The 21,147-nt window shown below is 44.0% G+C and overlaps 1 protein-coding gene across 7 annotated transcripts in view; it reads right to left on the bottom strand.

Annotated features, from left to right (window-relative positions):
- Positions 1-21,147, bottom strand: part of LTBP1 (latent transforming growth factor beta binding protein 1) — a 941,660-nt gene that overhangs the window by 167,458 nt on the left and 753,055 nt on the right. For 4 of the 7 annotated variants that reach the window (XM_033937066.1, XM_033937071.1, XM_033937073.1 and 1 more), the window contains exons 15-18: positions 19,859-19,957; positions 15,010-15,135; positions 13,825-13,950; positions 1,007-1,129 (exon numbers count right to left, since the gene is read on the bottom strand). In XM_033937066.1, coding sequence (XP_033792957.1) covers positions 1,007-1,129; positions 13,825-13,950; positions 15,010-15,135; positions 19,859-19,957 — 474 coding nt within the window. The remainder of the gene's footprint in view (positions 1-1,006; positions 1,130-13,824; positions 13,951-15,009; positions 15,136-19,858; positions 19,958-21,147) is intronic. The other 3 variants (XM_033937067.1, XM_033937069.1, XM_033937072.1) reach the window with 2 other exon arrangements.

Raw genomic sequence — 21,147 nt, 5'->3', positions numbered from 1 at the left:
CTAGGCCTGTCCTGATCATCTGTTTAGCCTTCTGGTCTTGTCTCCTCATTGGGATGATCAGTTGGACGTCATCTGTGTAAATGTAGCATTCTCATCCCAGTTTTCTGATTAATTTTCCCAGTGGTTGGAGGAAGATGTTGAACAGCATGGGTGACATGGCAAATTCCTGTAGTACCCCCTATGTCTGTTTCTTTCTAGTTGCTGGTATCCCCCAGCCATTCTACTCTGGCTAGTCTTTTAGATAGAAATGATTCTCTCCATGCCATGAATTTTCATTTAATGCCTACTTCTCTGCATCGTGTTATTAGCAGTGTGTTGGACTAGATCAAAAGATGATGAGAGGTCTATGAACCCCAGCATCATGTCTTCTCCGTTAGCCTGGTGTTTAAGAATGGAGTCCTGCACTGCTACTAGAATGGTCTCTGTGCTCAGGTGTCTTCTGATTTCTGATTGTGCTTGGTCCAGCTTCAATTAGTTTTCCAGGAAGTCTGATATGTGTTGGCATGCTAGTTTGTCTACTAGTTTGGATATCCATGTCTGGTTGTTTGGATATTCATGGTCTGTAGAGAGATTTTCTAGGTCTTTTTGTTTATTCATCAGAATGAACTTGATGACTGAGCGTTTCCATTTGAGTGGAACTTGTTCAGTCTATAATGAGTCATTGATGAGGTCCATAAGGTAGGAGAGTCCTGGGCCTTTGAGCTCTCTCCTCATTTGGATCGGGCAGGAGTCGAGGGATGGTGGGCCTGGTTTCACTCTTCTCAGCAGTTTCTTCACCTGGATTTCTGTAATGCAATGCTTTAATTTGGAAGCAAGTATCTGGTTGGATATGTTTTTTTATTGTAAAAGATAATAAACAATATAAATAACCCCGCCCCCCCCAAAAAAAAAATGAACTTTCTAATACTTGGTGTACTGCTGGCTGTTTACAACCATAGGAGAAGCTAAGCTGTCCTCAGTGTTTTTCAGCTACTGCCTGCATTCTGCATATTTGCTATGAACTTACCATCACATTGGCCTCTCCTGTTCATGCGGTAACCATTTTCACAATGTTTACATCTGAAGGATCCAACAGTGTTTATGCAGAGCCCTTCCCCACATATGCGAGGTTTGGAACACTCATCAAAATCTAGAAGAAAAAAGAAAGGCACTAACCTGAAGACTGCAACTAAGAATTTCAAAGCATTCAGCTTGTACGTATTTATGCATAGTTTTTCCTTGTGATTCTCTTAAAATCTGCATCTATTGCCTTTGTTGCCTCTAGTACAGACACTATTCTTGCTCTAACTTAAAAGCAGGGTTACCGACAAAAATAGTGAAAGAAAATTTAGTAGGCAGTTCATCAAATATTTTTTAAAAATAAGATCTGCAGGCAGTTTCAGAGGAATTTGGGCTCGTGCTCAGTTTGCAAGCACAATTTCAGCAATGACTATTAGCAATCAATTATTGGTATTGGCAACAATTTGAATATATGCACACATCTTATTAAACACTATTCTATAAAAATGTGCACAAAAATTCTTTATACAACTGAAAAGAGAGCATGGCCAAGTCAGGGGATTCAATAAAAATGCATGCACTATTATAGAATTCGGGTAAACCACAGGGATTTATACCAGGGTTAAGAACATAAGAATTTGCCTCCACTGGGTCAGACCAGAGGTCCATCGCGCCCAGCAGTCCGCTCCCACGGCGGCCCATCAAGTCCATGACCTGTAAGGTGATCCTTGTCTAAAACCCTTTATTCCCCTTTATGCTTCTATCTATACCCTTTTATAATCCTATCTCTACCTCTATCTGTATCCCTCAATCCCCACATCCTTCAGGAATTTATCCAATTCTTCTTTAAAACCCGTAGTGTACTCTGTCCTATCACAACCTCCGGAAGCGCATTCCAGGTGCCCACCACCCTCTGAGTGAAAAAGAACTTCCTAGCATTAGTTCTAAACCTGTCCCCTTTCAATTTCTCTGAGTGCCCCCTTGTTCTTGTGGTTCCCAATAGGCTGAAGAATCTGTCCCTCTCTACCTTCTCTATGCCTTTCAGGATCTTGAAAGTCTCTATCATGTCTCCTCTGAGTCTCCGCTTTTCCAGGGAGAAAAGCCCCAGCCTTTCTAACCTGTCTGCGTATGCATACGCAGACAGGTTAGAAAGGCTGTCTGCGTATGCATACCTTTTATCATTTTTGTCGCTCTTCTCTGAACCCTCTCAAGTATCGCCATGTCTTTCTTAAGGTACGGTGACCAATATTGGACACAGTACTCCAGATGCGGGCGCACCATCGCACGATATAGCGGCATGATGACTTCCTTCGTTCTGTTTGTAATACCCTTTTTAATAATACCCATCATTCTGTTTGCTTTCTTTGCGGCTGCTGCGCATTGTGCCGTTGACTTCATTGTTGTATCCACCAGCACGCCAAAGTCTTTTTCAAGGTTACTTTCCCCTAGTACTAATCCCCCCATTTTATAACTGAACATCGGGTTCTTTTTCCCTATATGCATGACCTTGCATTTCTCTACATTGAAATTCATCTGCCATTTATTAGCCCATTCCTCCAGTTTGTTCAGGTCCCTTTGTAGGTCTTCATATTCCTCCGCGGTTCTAACCCTGCTACAGAGTTTTGTGTCATCCACAAATTTTATAACTTCACACTTCGTCCCTGTTTCTAGGTCATTTATAAATACATTGAGCAGTGGTCCGAGCACCGACCCCTGCGGAACACTGTTCGTGACCCTCCTCCAGTCCAAGTAGTGGCCCTTCACTCCAACCCTTTGCTTTCTGCCTGCCAACCAATGTTTAATCCATCTGTATACGTCCTCTTCCACCCCATGGTTTCATAGTTTCCTAAGTAGCCGCTAATGGGGTACCTTGTCAAAGGCTTTTTGGAAGTCGAGATAAATGATGTCTATGGGTTCTCCTTTGTCCATCTGGCTGTTTATCCCTTCAAAGAAGTGCAGTAAGTTCGTTTGGCACGATCTTCCCTTGCAGAAGCCATGCTGTCTCACTTTCATTTGTCCATTTTTTTCTATGTGCTCACAGATGCTGTCTTTTATCAGCGCTTCTACCATCTTGCCCAGAACTGAAGTCAAGCTTACCGGCCTATAGTTCCCCGGGTCACCCTTCGATCCCTTTTTAAAGATAGGTGTAACATTTGCTATTTTCCAGTCCTCTGGGATCTCCCCAGTTTTCAAGGATAGGTTGCAAATTTGTCGGAGTGTTTCTGCTATTTCGTTTCTTAATTCTTTTAATACTCTTGGGTGGATTCCGACCAGGCCCGATGATTTGTCGCTTTTCAATCTATCTATCTGTTTTTCTTCTTGGTCTCCACTTATGATCTCTTCGGGTTCTGGTACATTGGATATGTCCTCGCTTGTGAAGACTGACGAGAAGAACTTGTTTAACCTATCAGCTACCTCTTTTTCCTCCTTTACCACTCCCTTTCTGTCTCCATCATCCAACGGCCCTACTTCCTCCCTTGCCGGTTGCTTCCTTTTAACGTATTTGAAGAACGTTTTGAAATTTCTTGCTTCCCAAGCCAGCCTCTCTTCGTATTCTCTCTTTGCTTTCCTAACCACTCGGTGACATTCTTTTTGGTGTTTCTTGTGTTCCTTCCAGTTTTCCCCGGTTTGGTCCTTTTTCCATTTTCGGAACGATTTTTTCTTGTCTCCTATCGCTTTCTTCACTTCATTTGTTATCCATACCGGGTCTTTTGTTCGATTTTTTTTGCACTCTTTCCTAAACCTGGGGATGTACAGATTTTGTGCTTCTTGCACCGTGTCCTTGAATAGGACCAGGCTTTCTCTACGGTCTCCATCTTTCTTGAGCTGTTTCTGAGTTTCTTTCTCACCATTGCTCTCATAGCATCATAGTTCCCATTCTTGAAGTTGAGCGTAGTCGTTGTAGTTCTCTTCACTTTTGATGTTCCTACTTCTAATTTGTACTGGATCATGTTGTGATCGCTGTTTCCTAGTGGTCCTACTACTACCACTTCCTTTGCAGATCCCCCTAGCCCATTGAGGATTAGGTCGAGAGTGGCATCCCCTCGCATTGGTTCGCTGACGAGCTGTTCCATGAAGCAGTCCCTCACAGCCTCTAGGAATTCTGTTTCCCTCGCGCAGTTGGAGTTTCCAATACTCCAGTCTATCCCGGGGTAGTTAAAATCCCCCATTACCATCACACTTCCATTTTTGCATTCTCGCCTCAATTCTGTTTCCAGTTCTTTATCGTTTGCTTCTGTTTGTCCAGGTGGACGATAGTACAGTCCCAATTTTATGTCAAGTCCATTTCTTCCTGGTAATTTAACCCATAATGATTCAAATCAGCTGGTGTAAATCCTTGTGCGTAAAAGTTGGGCATGGATCTCAGTGCTATGTGCTGTTCTTTAAGTAACACAATTTATAGAATAGTCCTTTATGACTGGATATTCAGCACCAGTATATGGGTGCTGGCTGGTGCTGAATATCCTGGTTTACTTTTAAACACTTCAGTTGGTGTTTTAAAGCAATACCAAGGAGTTTAAATATTGGCTGGTAAATGCATGATCTACATAGTAGATAAACATCACCATTATTCTGATAATTTGAAAACCCAAATCACTTGTAAAAATATTTTCAGGGATTTTTGTCACACTTTTATTTTATCCAGTACATAATGCAAAGACAAAAATTATCATTCCGTTGTGAACTGTCACTGTCTTCTCAAAATATTTAATCAAAACGAGCCTCAGACATACAGGCTGGACTAGCAGTTCCAAACCAAAGTGCTTTAAGCCAACTGGCTATAAGTCTATAATCACAGGCTCCTCATGCAAGTCGGGGGGAAGGTTCAATAAAAAACTCAGACAAAAAGTCTGAGAAAAACCTGAACCCCACCCAGAGTAAACTGAACCTACCCTTGCTCCACCCTACATTTGGCCTATATTATATGGATAGTATTAGGCCATTCACACAAATTATCAGCCTAATATTATATATTTAGTTTTTTTTTTTAAAAAAAAATCTAACTTCTTTTGCACGTTGTTGACCTTGGGAATTCTAGTTCTTTTCTTTTTAATTTATTTATAAGTTTGAACTACACATGTACAGAAAAGCCAGGTAAAAAGAAAAGCAAAATAATAATTTCTAGCCCTAAAGTAACATAAATCAAATCATCATTACCTCTAAATACCTGGCTATAGTCCACAATAAGAGAGATCCAATACTATCAATAGAGATAAGAAGAAAATACATAAAGAGATATGTAGATTGTGAAAAAGGTGCAGAGAGCATAAATCAATTCAAACACCTGCAGCAGACCCTTCTTGGGTATTCTGAGCTGCCAAATCTCAAATTGCAAAGAATGATGTCATGTGAGATGGGTCCTAAAAACATACTTTAGAGGCAAACTGAATTTTGGTTTCAGCACCGAGACCAATCTGAAATTTGGATTCAGGGCATTTTTGGCTGAAACCAAAACTCCTCTACCCCCATCCAATACTGCTGTCACTACTGCACCCAGCTTCTTTTCCCTCACTCCCCTCACGAGATCCACCCATTCACCAAGGCCTATCTCAGGTGCCCTGGTGGTCGAGTGGCCTATCCAGGGCAAGAGTGATTCACAGTTGCTCTCTCCCCAACCATACCCATCACCAGAATGAATGTCATGAGCACAAGCGTAAGACTGCCACTGAAAGTCTTGGCAGCCATCATGGGATCACAGCTAGTATAGGCAGGAACAATCTTTTCTACTGTAATTTCTACAGTACAGGATTTTATTTAGTATAAATCATGTTTTATTGGCACATCAGCAGTAAATACACAATACAGCACGACAGTACAACAAGGTCGCGAACACCAAACGTACCATCAAACACATTTTCACCCCAACCAAAGAATCCCCCCAATCCCCACCCACTCCAAAGCCCAAACCCCCACCCCAACCCAAACCCACACCATGAGACCCAATCCATACCCAAAACCCCAGCAAGAAAGGATTATGCTGAGCAAGCTGTTTGCTTATGCCGCTCAGCACATATCAAACAAAACAAGAGAACCAAATCCCATCCTCCCACCCACAATGTGTAATCCCACCCTACCCACCGAACTCCACATACTTCCAACCACTCATACCCACCATTCACACTCACCCAAACATCCACCCACCAACCCGGGGAAAACAGCTGAGAGCATAAGGTATCAGCAACAGAGTGAATTTAAGACCAGACTTCTGGCCCTAGGGGAAAGCGAGGAAATGTAGGGGTCCCAGGTCTGCAGGAAAATCTTCGACCGCCTGACAGATAATCGAGCATGGCGCTGCTCCAAGAGCATCAAATTATGAAAACGATTCCTCCAAGCCCAGTAAGCAGGCGCTATGTCTTGCGTCCAAACGCTAAGAATGACCTTCTTTCCTATAACAGCGCCTTTCCGGATCAGCAACCGATGTCTCCGAGCAGGCACTCGCAAAGATTCACATCTATCCAAAAGCAAGCCTACCGGAGACATCGGAATAGCGTGACCAACCAGCCGCTCCAAAAAGCGGAGTATGGCTCTCCAAAAGACTTTCACTCGAGGGCATCCCCAAAATGCATGAAAAAAGGAGTTGCACCCCAGTGTACACTTAGGGCAGATTGGAGAAGAAATGCCCCCAACCTTGTGGACCTGCTCTTGGGAAAAATACGCTCGATAAACCACTCGAAATTGGCATTCCCTCAGTTCTGCACTAATAGAAATAGAAGAGATACGACCAATAAAGGAAGGAAAGTTCAAGGACTCACCAGGTATGCCCAGATCTCTACCCCAGCGGTTCTCCAAAGCCGTATAAGACTTCTGAGGAGTAAGCCGCCGCAAAGCCCCATGCAACGCAGACACCGTCAAGCCACAAGCATGAAATTGGGCAAAAAATAGACGAAATTGGTTACCCAATCGAAACCGTAAGCCCGGGCGCGCCAAGGACCTCACATAATGATGAATTTGCCGATACGCAAACAGACCTCCCACACCCAAGGAATGAAGCATGGGAAAGTCTCCCCAAGGTCTTATCGCCCCCTCCTCATCCAATAAATGCTCAAGAAGAAGAAAACCCTCTCCAGTCCATCGCACAAAGACCGAGTTATCACAGCCAGGCAGAAACTGCGGATTCCCCCGTATAGACAACTGATCCGAAACTTGATGGTCCCCCCCCAGCAACCCGACCAATGCCTTCCAAGAAAAACGCCACGACCGAAGGATGAAACTAGATCGGAACGCGGGGGGCAAGAGGCGAACAGGTAACTGAGACAACGAAAACAAGTGCCAAGGAGAGAAAAGAGCATTTTCAAAGTCCCGAATAAGATAGTCATCACTCCGTAAGCACCAGTCTCCCAAAAATCGCAGCAAGCAAGACAGATTATAGAGGCCGATATCCGGGAGTCCCACACCACCGATCCTTCCCGAGCCGAACAGATAAGAGATCGATATCTGAGACTTCTTGCCTTGCCAGAGGAATCGGGTCAGCTGCCTATGAAGCCGTTGAAGATCGTTACGACGAAGACAAAGAGGCAGCAACTGGAGTACATACAACCAGCGGGGAAAAATAACCATCTTATACAAATGAACCCTACCATAAAAAGAGAGAGGCAGAGACATCCACTTTGCAAAACAACCCTCCGTAGCGGCCAACAACGCATCTACATTAGCACAATATAACCGTCCCACACAGCTCGTGAGTTGCACTCCCAAATATTTGAATACACCATCCGCCCACCTTAAAGGAAACTGCCCCGGCCACTCCAAGCGCACCGCCTCGGCAGTAGCTAATGCCAAAGATTTATCATAATTCAATTGGAAGCCCGAAAAATCGCCATACTCCATAAAAAGCGACATAAGAGCAGGAAAGGATTCCCACGGGGAGGTCAAATGAACCAACAAATCGTCTGCAAATGCCGATATCTTAAACTCTCGGCCGCCGAGAGAAACACCCCGAACCGCCGGATTAGCAGAGATTTCGCGAATTAAGGGATCCAAGGTGAGCACGAAAAGAAGAGGAGACAAGGGGCATCCTTGTCTAGTACCCCGCTGAATTGGAAACACCGCCGAAGAAACTCCATTAACCAGCACCCTGGCCTGCGGATCATGATATAACGCAGCCACCGCATCACTAAAGAAACCTCCCATACCATAATGTTGAAGAGTACAAAACAAAAAATCCCACAAAACCCTATCAAAGGCCTTATGGGCATCAAAACTGACCAACAAAGAAGAAACCTGCTCCCGCTCCACCCACTCCAGCGAAGCCAGTATAGTACGTAAATTGCGAGTGGACGACCGACCTTTGACGAACCCAACTTGAGGCTCCGCCACCAGTGAGGGCAAAATACCCGCCAACCGGTTGGCCAACAATTTAGCAAAGAATTTAGCTTCAGCATTCAACAAGGATATGGGGCGATACGAGGAGGCCCTTAATGGGTCTTTGCCGGGCTTAAGCAAAACCACAATCTGAGCAACCCGAAGAGAAGGCGGGAGAGCCCCATCGCGTACCGCAGTGTTAAACACATCAACCAGAACTGGGGCCACGTCCGCAAGTAGAAGTCTATAGAATTCACTGCGAAAGCCATCGGGCCCCACCGCCTTTTGCAGCGGAGAACTACCAAGAACCAGCGATAGTTCTTCAACTGTAAAAGGAGCCTGCAAACGCGCATTCTGAGCGTCTGTCACCACCGGATGAGAGATCTGATCCAAATAAAGATCACCCGCCAACGAAGAAACCGGTGGAGCAGCATACAACTCCTGGAAATAATGGTGAAACACCGCCGCCATATCCTCATCCTTGTGGACCAAACCACCATCAGCCCGGCGGAGATGGAGAATTGGGGAAAACCCCTTAGCACGTCGAATCAAATTTGCCAAAAGCTTACCGCTCTTATTAGCATGCAAATACAGTTGAAATTTATAGTATGCCAAAGACTTCATAGCCCGATCATGTAATAGTTCCCGCAACGACAACTGCGAAGCCAATAATAACGCTCTATTGATTCCGGTGGGATGAGCCCCATAGCGGCGACGATCATCCTGAACCTGGCGCTCCAACCGGAGCACCTGACGGTCGCGCCTTTTTTTCTTTCGGCTAGAGTAAGCAATGATCTCACCCCGCAACACCACTTTAGCAGCCTCCCAGTAAAGAAAGGAGTCACCCCTATGAGACGCATTATGAAAAGCATAGTCCTTCCATTTATCTACCAAGAAAGCATGAAACTCCTGATCAGAATAGAGCGAGAGAGGAAACCGCCAATGAAAGCCCCCAGGGGTATCTCCAGGAAACTCTAAAATAAGAACAATCATAGCATGATCCGAAACATCATATCCTCCAATCTCCGCCGAGCTCACCTGCGAAAACAGGGAGTCCGTGAGCAACCAATAATCAATACGGGACTGCGTTGCATGGGCACTAGATGTATGAGTGTAGTCGCGGTCTCCAGGATGTAACACCCGCCACACATCAATCAAAGACATAGAAGAGGCAAATAAGGGAAGGCCTCTATTCGGGGCATACCTGTCGTGAGGAAGGGGATTAGATTTGTCAATAGTGGGATCAAAAGCTTGATTAAAATCCCCACCCAACACCACTGGAAGGTCCTGATGAAGGAGTCTGGTGAGTGAACGCATAAAGGACCCATCCCAAGTGTTAGGAGCATATATATTACACAAGAGCAAATCCTGCCTATTAAGTGTCACTTTAGCTACCAGATAACGTCCCTGCGGGTCAGACCATACCTTATGGGTAGTCAAATGCAGACCCTTACGACATAAGATGACCACCCCCGCCTTCCGGTGCAGACCCGAAGACTCCAAGATCTCGCCAACCCACCACCGGCAGAGTTTAACATGTTCCGCAGAAGAGAGGTGGGTCTCCTGCAAAAATGCTATATCCGCCTTTTGTCGATTCAATGCACTAAGAATTTTTTGGCGTTTAACAGGAGATGTGATACCATGGACATTCCAGGAGATAAACTTAATTACCATGAGTATGAAAAGCTAAGATAAAAAGAAAGATAGCTGAATAGACAACCGGGGGAACCGTCCCAGCCAGCGGCTCCTTCCCGGAGCAAAAATTCACCCATAGTCCAAAAAAAAACACAAACACAACCAAACACCAATACCCCGGGTCCCACAACCACCTCCAGTCACACCCAAACACACCCTTCCAAACACTCCACACATACAAACCCCCCTCCCAAGCCCAGCCCCCAACCACCCAGCAGCCCTCCCCCCCCCCCCAACAACCTCCCAATCTCCAACCCCCAAATTCTCATGTACAGATCTGGGAGAAACCCAGATACCAGTCACGCTGAAAAGCCCTCCCGAGCCCACCCCCCAACTTCCAGATAAACTAAACACTAACCCACGAAGAAGAAGTACTGGAAATAGACTAAAGAAATACCTCAACAAATAAAATAAGAATGAACCATTACTGCGGAGGAACAGGCAGCTATGCGGGGAAACTGTCCCAATATAAACCGCAAAGAATACAACATATCAGTAAATAAAATAAAAAAAAATCCCCCTTATGCTGAGAGAGAACAAAACGAGAAACTATGTCAAAAGCAGAAGGGGGCACCATGGCAGGAAAGCAGGCCATCCCCCACGGGGGAACAGCGCCATATAATCCAATACACAGGCAAACAAGAACAGCAGAAACAAAACCAAAGGGCTGGAGTCCGCGGACATGGGTCAGGCAGAGAAGATGGCAGCAGCTCCCAAAACTCCAGCACCACCGCCCCACCGGCAGCCCATGGCAAAGTCCAAGGCTGCTTGCTAGCAGCAGCAAAACAGCAAGAGAGCCAGCCCAGTACAGTCCAGAAACCAGAAACTAGGAAACAGAGGACGATCAGGGGCTAGGCGCCGCTCCCGCCAGACGTTGCACATAAGCCAAGGCATCGGCTGCAGAGTCAAAAAAGTGAGAGCGACCCTCATGTTGAACTTTGAGGCGTGCAGGATAGAGAAGCGCGAACTGGATGTGCCGCTCATGGAGTTGACGACAAACAGCGGCAAACTCCTTCCTCCGGGCAGCCAATTGAACCGAGAAGTCCTGGAAGCACAAAATCTTCTGGTTTTCATAGGTGAGGGGGCCTTTCGCCCGAATAGCCCGCAGGATCTCCACCTTGTGGGCATAATTCAACACCTTGAAGATTACCACCCTAGGACGGGTAGCATCCTGGCGGCGAACTCCCAGACGGTGCGCTCTCTCAATCCGCAGGGGCCCCGCAGTCGAAGGAAGCTGAAGAGACTGCACCAGCCAGGATTCCAGAAAGGAATGCAGCTGCCCATCCAACACCGACTCGGGAACGCCAACAAGTCGCAAATTGCTGCGCCTGGAGCGATTCTCCAGGTCCTCCACCTTGAGTTCCAGCTGCCGTATTTTTGAGTCCGCCGCTGTCTGGGCCTCCCGAGACTGCCCAGCCGAGTCCTCCAAATCGGACACCCTTTGCTGAAAGGAACCAAACTCCGCTCTAAGATGGCTCACAGAATCATCCAATCCATCCATTTTGTCAGAGAGCTTTTGGAGCTGGGAGGTAAGGGTGTCTTGAATCGCTGCCCGCACCTCCGTGATAATATCCGCCACCCACTCGGAGCGTGGTGAAGAAGGAGACACGAGGGCCGGTTCCGCCATCTTGGAGTCAGCAACCCGAGGCTTCTCCCGATCCTTGCGGGTCACTTTAGCAGCCATAGCTCCCCAAAAAGAGAGCACGAAACGCTGCAGGGACTTCCCCTCCGAAACCGGAAGTCGGGGAAAGCAAACTGCGCCGATAGCAACGCCGGCAGAGCACAGGAAAAGCGAGCGGGCCCGGGAGCTCCCTTCACGCGCGTCGGCTCACCAAGACGGCATCACGTGACCCCACAGGATTTTATTTAATCAACATGTCTGCTTCTGAATCTTCCATTTTTGTGGGACCAGCAGATTGCTTGCCTATCTGTTTTTAGGACCTTCATAGCCCAGGCCACTAAGAAGATGCTCTAGCTGCAGTTCCTAACTGTTGAATTGGCTTCTGTCATATGGGGCAGAAGCTGAGAGAAACAGCAGAAATTCGAAAAGCCAGCCATTGCATATTCTGTGAGAACAGGGATTCTTAAATCTTTTTGGTTCCTGCACTTCTTTAACTGATCCACAAATTCCTTGCACCCCCTTCCAACTCACCTGTCCACTAGTGACTACTGATAGCTATATATATTGTTAATAGTTAGCCACTAATAATGCTAACTGCTAAAATGTCGCCAAAATTAGAGCAGTACAGTTATACTATTAATATAAGAAGAGAAAGGAAAAGGTTTACATGAGCTTATATATAGAATGGAAGAGTAAGGGGGAAAATAGAATTACATGTTAGAGAAGAGCCAAGTTTTCAGTTGCTTGCGGAATAGTTGGCGAGAGCCCAGGTTCTGCAATGGGATAGTAAGGTCATTAGAGATTTTCCCAGTTTACCTGCATAGAGAATACCGTGTAGAGAGGGGAAGGATAGTTTATACCTTTGGGCGGGTCTGGTGGAGTCAGGACTCGAGGAGTTAAAGGATAGTGGGATTAGGGGAGGAAGGATGCCGTGAATGATGTTAAAAGCCAGGCAGGAGCATTTGAAATGGATTCTGGAAATCACTGGGAGCCAGTGAAGATTGGACAGGAGTGGGGAGTCTAGTAAGTTTAAATAAATTGCCTTAGATTTCAAGACCCTTTTCTATGCCACATTTGACCTCTTTCTGTACCCCTTGTGGATGCGGGCACCATTGGTTAAGAACTCCTGCACTAGAGCAACCAGAGTCCCCTCTGCCTTATGTAAGCCAGTTATAAAAAGATAAGCCAAGGAGACATAACTTTCTGTCTCTTCCTCAGTTTCCACTTGCAAAATTACAAGGATGTTTGAAGAATGCACGCAAATATGTACAGTGCTGCTTCCAAATAGCACACTCATATATGTTTCTGCAGGGCTCTTACAACTATGCACTGCTGCTTTAATGAAAGCTCCATAACCCATTATTGTAGAGTTACAATGAACAGGCAGGACACCAAATACAACTAAACACATATTGAACCATCTTTCTTAATGTAACACTATCTTCCACATCACTGCGACAATTGACTGCATAGCAGCTTTGATCAATTGGTAGCATATGGAGTAAAGGGGTTTTCAATGGATTTATAGCCATTTAATTAAAAAACAGTATGTTTTATCTTCTTCTGACTTCCCCAGACTACATTACAGATAAGGCTTGTCAACATTCACAGGTCTATGAGAGTGTGTGATCATTCCAGTACAAACTTAGGCACATTTTCATTGAAAATGATAGCCTGACCTGTCCTAGATGCCTCAGTTTTAGGAGCCTACAGTTTGGAAAAACTTCAGCCATTTTAGTGTAAAAATTTCTCAATCTTAGGATGCCAAACAGAGCCACCTAAATCTATATCTGTGTTTGCTTCTTCTAAATTTAGGTACTTAAGTTTGCGCCTAGCACTGTAAATTAGCATTGAGCAGCTAACTTAAATTTCCTTGTCCTGGCCTCTCCTACATACATTTCTTTTGAATGTCAACCCCCATACCAACAAGGCTCTGTTTCCAAAAGTGGGCAAACAGTACACATTTTGCTAATAAAAATAATGAACAAGAATGCTCTCATCCTGGGAGAAACAAAAACTTCCAATAAGTGCTTTTTAGAAGTCCTGTTGCAAGCTCTCATCCACCTGAAAATTGATATGCTTTTCAGATAATATGTCAAAGCAGTAAAAAAACAAAAAACAAAACCCTTGTCTTGGATAACTATATGCATTTTGAATTAAAATGTCTATATGCATTTTTGAGTTGAATTAAGGGGGTAAACTGTTACCAATGCAGTCAGTTCCTCTCTCACTGGCCATGAACCCAATGTTGCAAATGCAAAGGTAGCTTCCCTCTGTGTTCTCGCAGTGCCCATGTGAGCAGAGGTGAGATATCTGTGCGCACTCATTGATATCTGTATAAAGCATAAAAAATTATACAAGGGCATTAAAAATTGAATCAATATATCAATAATGTGCTTTGAAATTATTTAAGCAACAGTAAGAAGCATTTCAGTCAGTCATGGAAAGGACCATTCTTTAGACATAAAATGTATGTTACTTTGCTGTTAACTGATAGGATCAATATATGTGTTTGACAGATTATAACTTATGAATAGCATGGTTATGGCTATCTCACATATATTGTAAGAAAAGTAGACAGTCTGGGTTATTATTACAGTATTTGAGAATATGTTTGTCTGAGAGGAAACAGAGCTCCAGAGGATGGAACAAATCATTCTGTGGGCTGGTGAAGACTTAACTACCAGTTGTCAATATTTGGTTGCCAAAACTAACCATTCTGGAAGTCATCATTATTTTTTTAGCTTGGGAAAAAAACTCCATAGTACCTACCTTCCTTCTTCTATAGTACAGTTATCATCTAATTTTGTCTCAGCTGAGTTTGGGAGACCTCCCACTTAAGTTTCCAGTGCATTTAAGAGTATTTCTTCCTAACTGAACTTTTCAAATTCAATGCACTTCAGACTCACTGGAGAGAACACAAAATGAGCAATGTGTTAGATCTACACCTTAGTTTATAGAAAATGGCAGAGGGAGCATACATAACTGACAATGGAAGAAAACCTTTAGCAAATAGGTTCCATTCTATGTCTATGCTCAGCTTCCTTAAATACTGGCTGCAGAAGTTAAATAAAATAGGGATATTCAGGGCCAGGATCTGGATTCATCCAGAGCTGAATATTTGTACAGTGTGGTCAGTATCAGAATTATCTGGATAACAGTGATATTGAACTCGCTATCTAGATAAAGTTAGGACAGCTTCTGAGCTGAATATTGGCTGCTAACAGGATGACTTCCTGCTCCACCCATGTTCTGCCCTGTACCGGCACCGGAGCTATCCGGGTAGTGCCAAGATGGTCTGTAAGGATATTCAGCAGCACTCTCTGGAAGGTGCTGATAAGTCATCCAGTTTGCAAAACAGATAATCCTGTAGAACAAAAAGGCTTTCCTACCAATGCATTTTGTCTTCTGGTCATTCAGCTTGAATCCAGAATAGCAGACACAGGTATAGCCCACAGGTAGATTAATACAATAGCCTGCTTCACAGATATTAGGGTCCACTGAACACTCATTAATCTCTATAAGAAAGGAACAAACATTTAAAAAATCAGAACTTCTTGCAATGAGCAATCCATGAACTTATCAGACCCAGAAAAATAAGAAAAAAAAATGAACAGATGACATACTTGTACAGCAACTGTCAGATCACTGGTTCCTAGGAACATTTTTTTATTCTGATCTCCACTATGGGCTTCTTTTACAAAGCCGCGGTAGCAGCTTTAATGCATGCAACATTAATCATGCACTACCCCCACGCTAACCAACAAACCTGTTCAAGCGGCTAGCGTGGCTGACGGTTTAGCGCGTGCTATTACGCGCGTTAAACCGCTACCGCGGCTTCGTAAAAGGAGCCCTATGTCATTCTATGAGACATATTTATTCACATCCATTTTAAATGGGTCTTTCCGTCTTCATTTAAAATTGCTTTTATTAACTGTGAAGCAAATCATTGCACATTTTCTTTTGGCATGTTGTTGATTGCACAGTATCACAATCATAAAATAATAATGAACCTATGAACTGGAAAATTTATATGACCTTATTGGAGCCGTGACCTTATTGGACCTTATGACCTTATTGGAGCCGTGATATTTTCCCCCTTGTACAAAACCGTAGCGCAGTTTTTAGCGCTGGCTGCAGGAGTAACAGCTCTGACGCTCAAAGGAATTCTATGAGCGTCGGAACTGTTACCACCGCGGACGGTGCTAAAAACTGCACTAAGGGGAGGGGTTTGTGTTGAGTTAATCAATAAGGCAGAGACAACTTAATACAAGACTACTCTTTTATTTCATTAACCACCTAGTGTAATCTATAAAAATTAGATGACAATTTCTCTAATGGTTTTTTAAGAGAACAGTAAATAATATATGAAGAGAAGATTTTAATAAAAGAGCACATAAGGAAATTTTATTCATTTATTGGGAAATGTGAATAGCATACCTGCTCCATGCTTATTTTATAAAAGCTATACAAAAAGTAGCTGCCGTATATACTTGAATATAAATCGGGATTTTTGGGCCCAAAAATGGGAGTCCCGGTTTATATTCGGGCCAACACCCCCTCCCAGAATTACACCCCTGCTTTGGATTCCTAGACCTCTCAGCAGTTCATAGCAAATATGCAGAATGCAGGCAGTAACTGAAAAACACTGAGGACAGCTAAGCTTCTCTTATGTTTCTAAGCAGCAAATAGCAAAGGGGAGGGAGATATTTTTTTTTATTGTAAAAGGTAAATAGCCAAAGGGAGGGCGAGAATTTGAAGGAGCCAGGCAAGAAGCCGCTCAGTGCCAAGCAGGAGCACCAAAGTGCGCTCCTACTCAGTGGATGAAGAAACCTGATCTTGCGGCAGCAACCACCAATCGGGTTGGCAGTGGGGCAGGAGCACGGAAAGCTCGCTCCTGCCAGCTGCACCTCTGGACCACCAGGGATCGGCAGAGGAATTATGAAGACATAGAAGGGTGCAGAGCCTGAGAGGGAGTGGAGCTGGGTACAGAGTCTGACAGAGGAGGGAGGGAGGGGGGCTGGGTGCAGAGCCTGATGGGGGGGGGTGCAGAGCCTGACAGGGGGGGGGTGCAGAGCCTGACAGGGAGGGAGGGAAGGAAGAGGGCTGGGTACAGTGCCTGGCAGGGAGAGGGCTGGGTGCAGAGCCTGACAGGGCAGGGCACTTGAATATTAAGCCCCCGACTTATATTCGAGTCAACCATTTTTCCTCCTTTTTGGGGGGAAATGTGGGTCTCGATTTATATTCAGATCAACTTATATTCAAGTATATACGGTATATGAAAAGCTATGGCATTGTACTTTTAAATATATGAAAAATATGGAAACCTCAAATTACACAAAACTACTAAAGTCATGCTGGAAACCATATCAGCTGCACAAATCAATTATCAGTTTTCAGTTCATTCTCATTTTCAGTCAAACAGTATATAACCATTTCCTGTTTTTATTCAAACATGAGACAAAGACCAATATTTTCAATTTTTTCAATTAGCAAATAAAATAGTATTTCTCTATCATGGGATTCTATGCATCTTTAAAAAAAAATAAGTGACCATATTGTGCACAAACGCAGACATTTACACCCTTCTACCCTCAAAGATACTTTTTAAGATACTCAGCGCAATCCCTGCTCCCAGCCTAGGCATATTTGTGGAATAGTGTAGGAGCAATCCCCAGTTGCTCCTACCCTGTGTAGCTAAGGGAAGGGTTCAAAATAGTGCCTCTTGACTTGTAGTGGTATGGTATACGATAGAGAAGTGAGGAAGTTGAAGGATTAACAGAATATTATATGGATTTTTATCTCATGGATTGGTTGGATTGTGACTTTTTTGTATTTTTGTTTTTCGTGTGGGGATTTTTGAATGGTTGGGAACACTGAACACTGAGCATTTGATAGGACTTGAAGCAGAAGCCGGGGCTCCTTAACAACAAAGCACACCAGCTGAGATAAGTACTCCTCTACTTATATACTTATATAAATTTACAGCTTCAGTTTTAGCTTTTTGAAATCTTTAAAAGTTATAGTGGTAGGAAGGGAGGAGTGCCATGATGGATTTAAGCCAGAACTGGTAGAGTCCCGTGCTCTTCATGCCTTGAAGTTCTGAATGGCTTTCACTGAGCACTATCATTGAATATTTATACTCTTAATATATTTTATTACAACATTAGATTTTCTTTTTTGTAGAAGAAACAATAGAGAATGACATAGTGGCTGTTACCTATTGAAATGGTGGAAGAAAAAGTTGTTGTCGCTGCGTGTAACGCGGCAGAGGGAATTCCCCAGCGGAGAAGGCCAAAGCAGCCTGTTTAGAGTGCTGCCGGCCCGACGCTGCTTTGGATGAAGGTATGTAGGGCTCACTCATGGTCGGCAGGGTTCGGATGGGAGGGAAGGATGAAGGATCAGTGGGGGTTTGGCGGCGGAGGCGAGGGGGGTGCTCAAGGGTTCTGCTGCACAGGTGGATGGGAGGGAAGGATAGAAGCTGGGCAAGGGTTCTGCTGCACAGGTGGATGGGAGGGAAGGATAGAAGCTGGGCAAGGGTTCTGCTGCAAGAGGGAGGGAGGGAAGGATAGAAGCTTGGCAAGGGTTCTTCTGCACAAGGGGATGGGAGGGAGGAGAGGAAAGATGCTGCACATGTGGGGGAGAGAAAGGAAAGAGGAAGAATTGGGGTAAAGGAGAGGAAGGGAGAGATGATCATGTACATATCCTAAAATAAAACAGTGTCATATTAATTTTGGGCCTTAAAAATACACTAGGTCTTATTTTCGGGGAAACACGGTAGGTTGATATCCAGTGAGTGCCAATGCTATCTGGATAGCAGTAATATTCAGTCTACTACTATGTTTATGTTTATTATTATTCAGATACTTATCTAGTTGGTAGATTCAAAATTGCCCCTAGTAGGTAACACAGAGGACTGCTCTCACTCCACCCATGGATTGCTCCTAACCTTTGCTTAATCTTCTGTAAACCGCATAGAACTTCACGGTATTGCGGTATATAAGCTGTTATTATTATTATTATTATCTGGATAATGCCATTGAAAACAGCTGCCCATAGATGGGATGGAAAGTAAGTATACGTTACCTGCTTACTGCAGATGGATGCCATCTGGCTATTCATAAAATGACAGGATTTAACATGAATGAAGCACAATAAGAAAATAGTTTTTGCATTACTCATGTTTTTTGTATTCTGTAAAGAAGCAGCATGCCAAATTATATCATCAACAGACTGAGCTACAAAAGAATATAATGAATGAGCTGCTGTTTGATACCTGATAATCACTGTAAATGATTTCAATGTAAAAGATTTGCAGATAGTGTTAGGATAGTTATTAGGGACCAATGTGTAAAACAGTTGGCAATTTTTTCTTAAAACCTTATTTTCTTTCCTGATCTTCCTGTCCTCCCCGACTGTATCTTTGCCTATCTTCCCCCCTGATTCTGTTCTGTTCAGTTTATTTGATATAACACAGATATAAAAAAAAATGTTGTGCTCCTTCTTAGCCCAATAGGCATCTATTTCCTATCTCTCTCACACTCTGCTTATTCCTTCTCTCCATGACTACTTTTAGTAAGTTTGAGAAGATGGCACTGGCAGTGGTGCTGGGACATCAGCTGATACCAGGAGAATGATGCTGGGACCAAATAGCTATAAGAGTAACTTAAACATATAACAAAAAGTTAATACTAGACCTGAAAGCAAAACTAGAAATATTCAACAAAATCAGAATATACAAGGGTGGTTTGGTAAAAAGTTTGGTAAAAAAAAACCCAAAACAAGTTAAAACAACAATTTCCATCGAGGGCTATACACTATGTGAAATTCTATAAAAGGTGCCTAAAGATGAACATGCCAATTCAATATTCTATTTCAGACACACTTCCAGTTTCCCATGCCTTACAGCTGACTAATCATTCATTAATGGAGAAGAAATCAAGGAAGCAGGCAGTTTGCTTCTCTTAAAACTAAAGATCCTAAGAAAAGACTTTCAATAAAATCTCCCTGGAGTCTTGCACAGAAGGCAATGTGCTGTGTCAGTGGAATTCAAATGAAATATCTCGTGCATTATACAAATTCACCAGCATAACCTTTCACTGGATTCACATTCTTTAAACCTAGCAACTGCTTTTCCAACAAAGACATGCTAGAACTAGATGTGTTCGCCAGATGAAATTACAGTGCTTCAGTGCTGTTTTTCACATGTGTTTGTGTTTCAGTATTTGATCTTTTACATACCTGTAACTTGAGTGGGTGCAATTACTTGGCTTGCACTTGATGTAGAGACATCAGGGGCAACTTCGACTGGCATGGGAGGTGATGTTTTTTCAATTACTACTATTAGAAAGAAAAGAGAAAGCCTGATTAAAAAATAATTATACCTGTAGTTTTTAATCATCATGCCCTTTTCCATGTTCTTAATTTATTTAATTTTCCCCACATTCTTATTCTAGTGCTAGCTAATACCTATATATCTATACACATATATATAGCAATAGCTACTCCTTATTCCTTTTGACTATAAGACATTATTTGAGTATAAGGTGCATTCCCAATCATCATGTTTAATACAGTATTTCTAAAACTGTTCTAATTATAATCAGATAACATGTCACAACAGGAGTCATTTATTTTAAGTTCAGTTAGTTCTGAATCCGGTTACTGTATATACTCGAATATAAGTCGATCTAAAATAAGTCGAGACCCCCATTTTTCCCCCCAAAAGGAGGAAAAATGGTTGACTCGAATATAAGATGGGGGCTTAATATTCAAGTGCCATTCCCGGCCAGGATCTGCACCCAGTGTCCCCTCCCTCATGCCCTCCCCTGCCAGATTCTGCACTCAGCCCCCCCTCCTTGCTAAGTTCTGCACCCAGCCCCCTTCCCTCCCTGCTCTGCCCTGCAAGGCTCTGCACTCAGTCCCATTCCCTACCAGGCTCTGAACCAAGCCTCCTTTCCTGCCAGGCTCTGAACACTGTCCCACCTTCCTTCCCTGTACCTTCTTCCCACTAAAAAGATCCAACTTCATCAGTGATGTCACAATGGCTTGATTGTCCTGTACTCCCCTCTGCCCTCCAACCCAGCCAGCAGATTAACTCTTCCCCTTAACTGAAACCACTTAGTGGTAGGCTGTGACAGGAGGGATCCCTCCCATCTCCTGCCCCGGCCGACACTAATAATTACCCCCTCCTTCCTTCGCGTACCTTTTCCCTGGTGGACCAGCGGTGTATACCTCCTGCTGATTGCAAGTAGCTAGTGGTGCACCCAGGCCAGCACGCAGTAGCGAGCTTTTTGTGCTCCCAGCCGGCCCTGCACCACTCCTTGATAGGTTGCTGCGAGAACTGGTGGCAGCCTATCAAGGAGCGGTGCATAGCCGGCCGGGAGAATGAAAAGCTCACTCCTGTGTGCCGGCCCGGGTGTACCGCTGGCTACTCGCAATCGGCAGGAGGGATAAACCGCCTGACTACCAGGGAAAAGGTACGTGAGGGAAGGAGGGAGGGTGGTAATTATTAGTGTCGGCTGGGGCAG

This window comes from Geotrypetes seraphini, chromosome 3, assembly GCF_902459505.1.
Source record: "Geotrypetes seraphini chromosome 3, aGeoSer1.1, whole genome shotgun sequence".
NCBI lineage: Eukaryota > Metazoa > Chordata > Amphibia > Gymnophiona > Dermophiidae > Geotrypetes > Geotrypetes seraphini.
The sequence above is the reverse complement of the archived record's forward strand: the minus strand, read 5'-3'. Positions and strand labels throughout refer to the sequence as shown.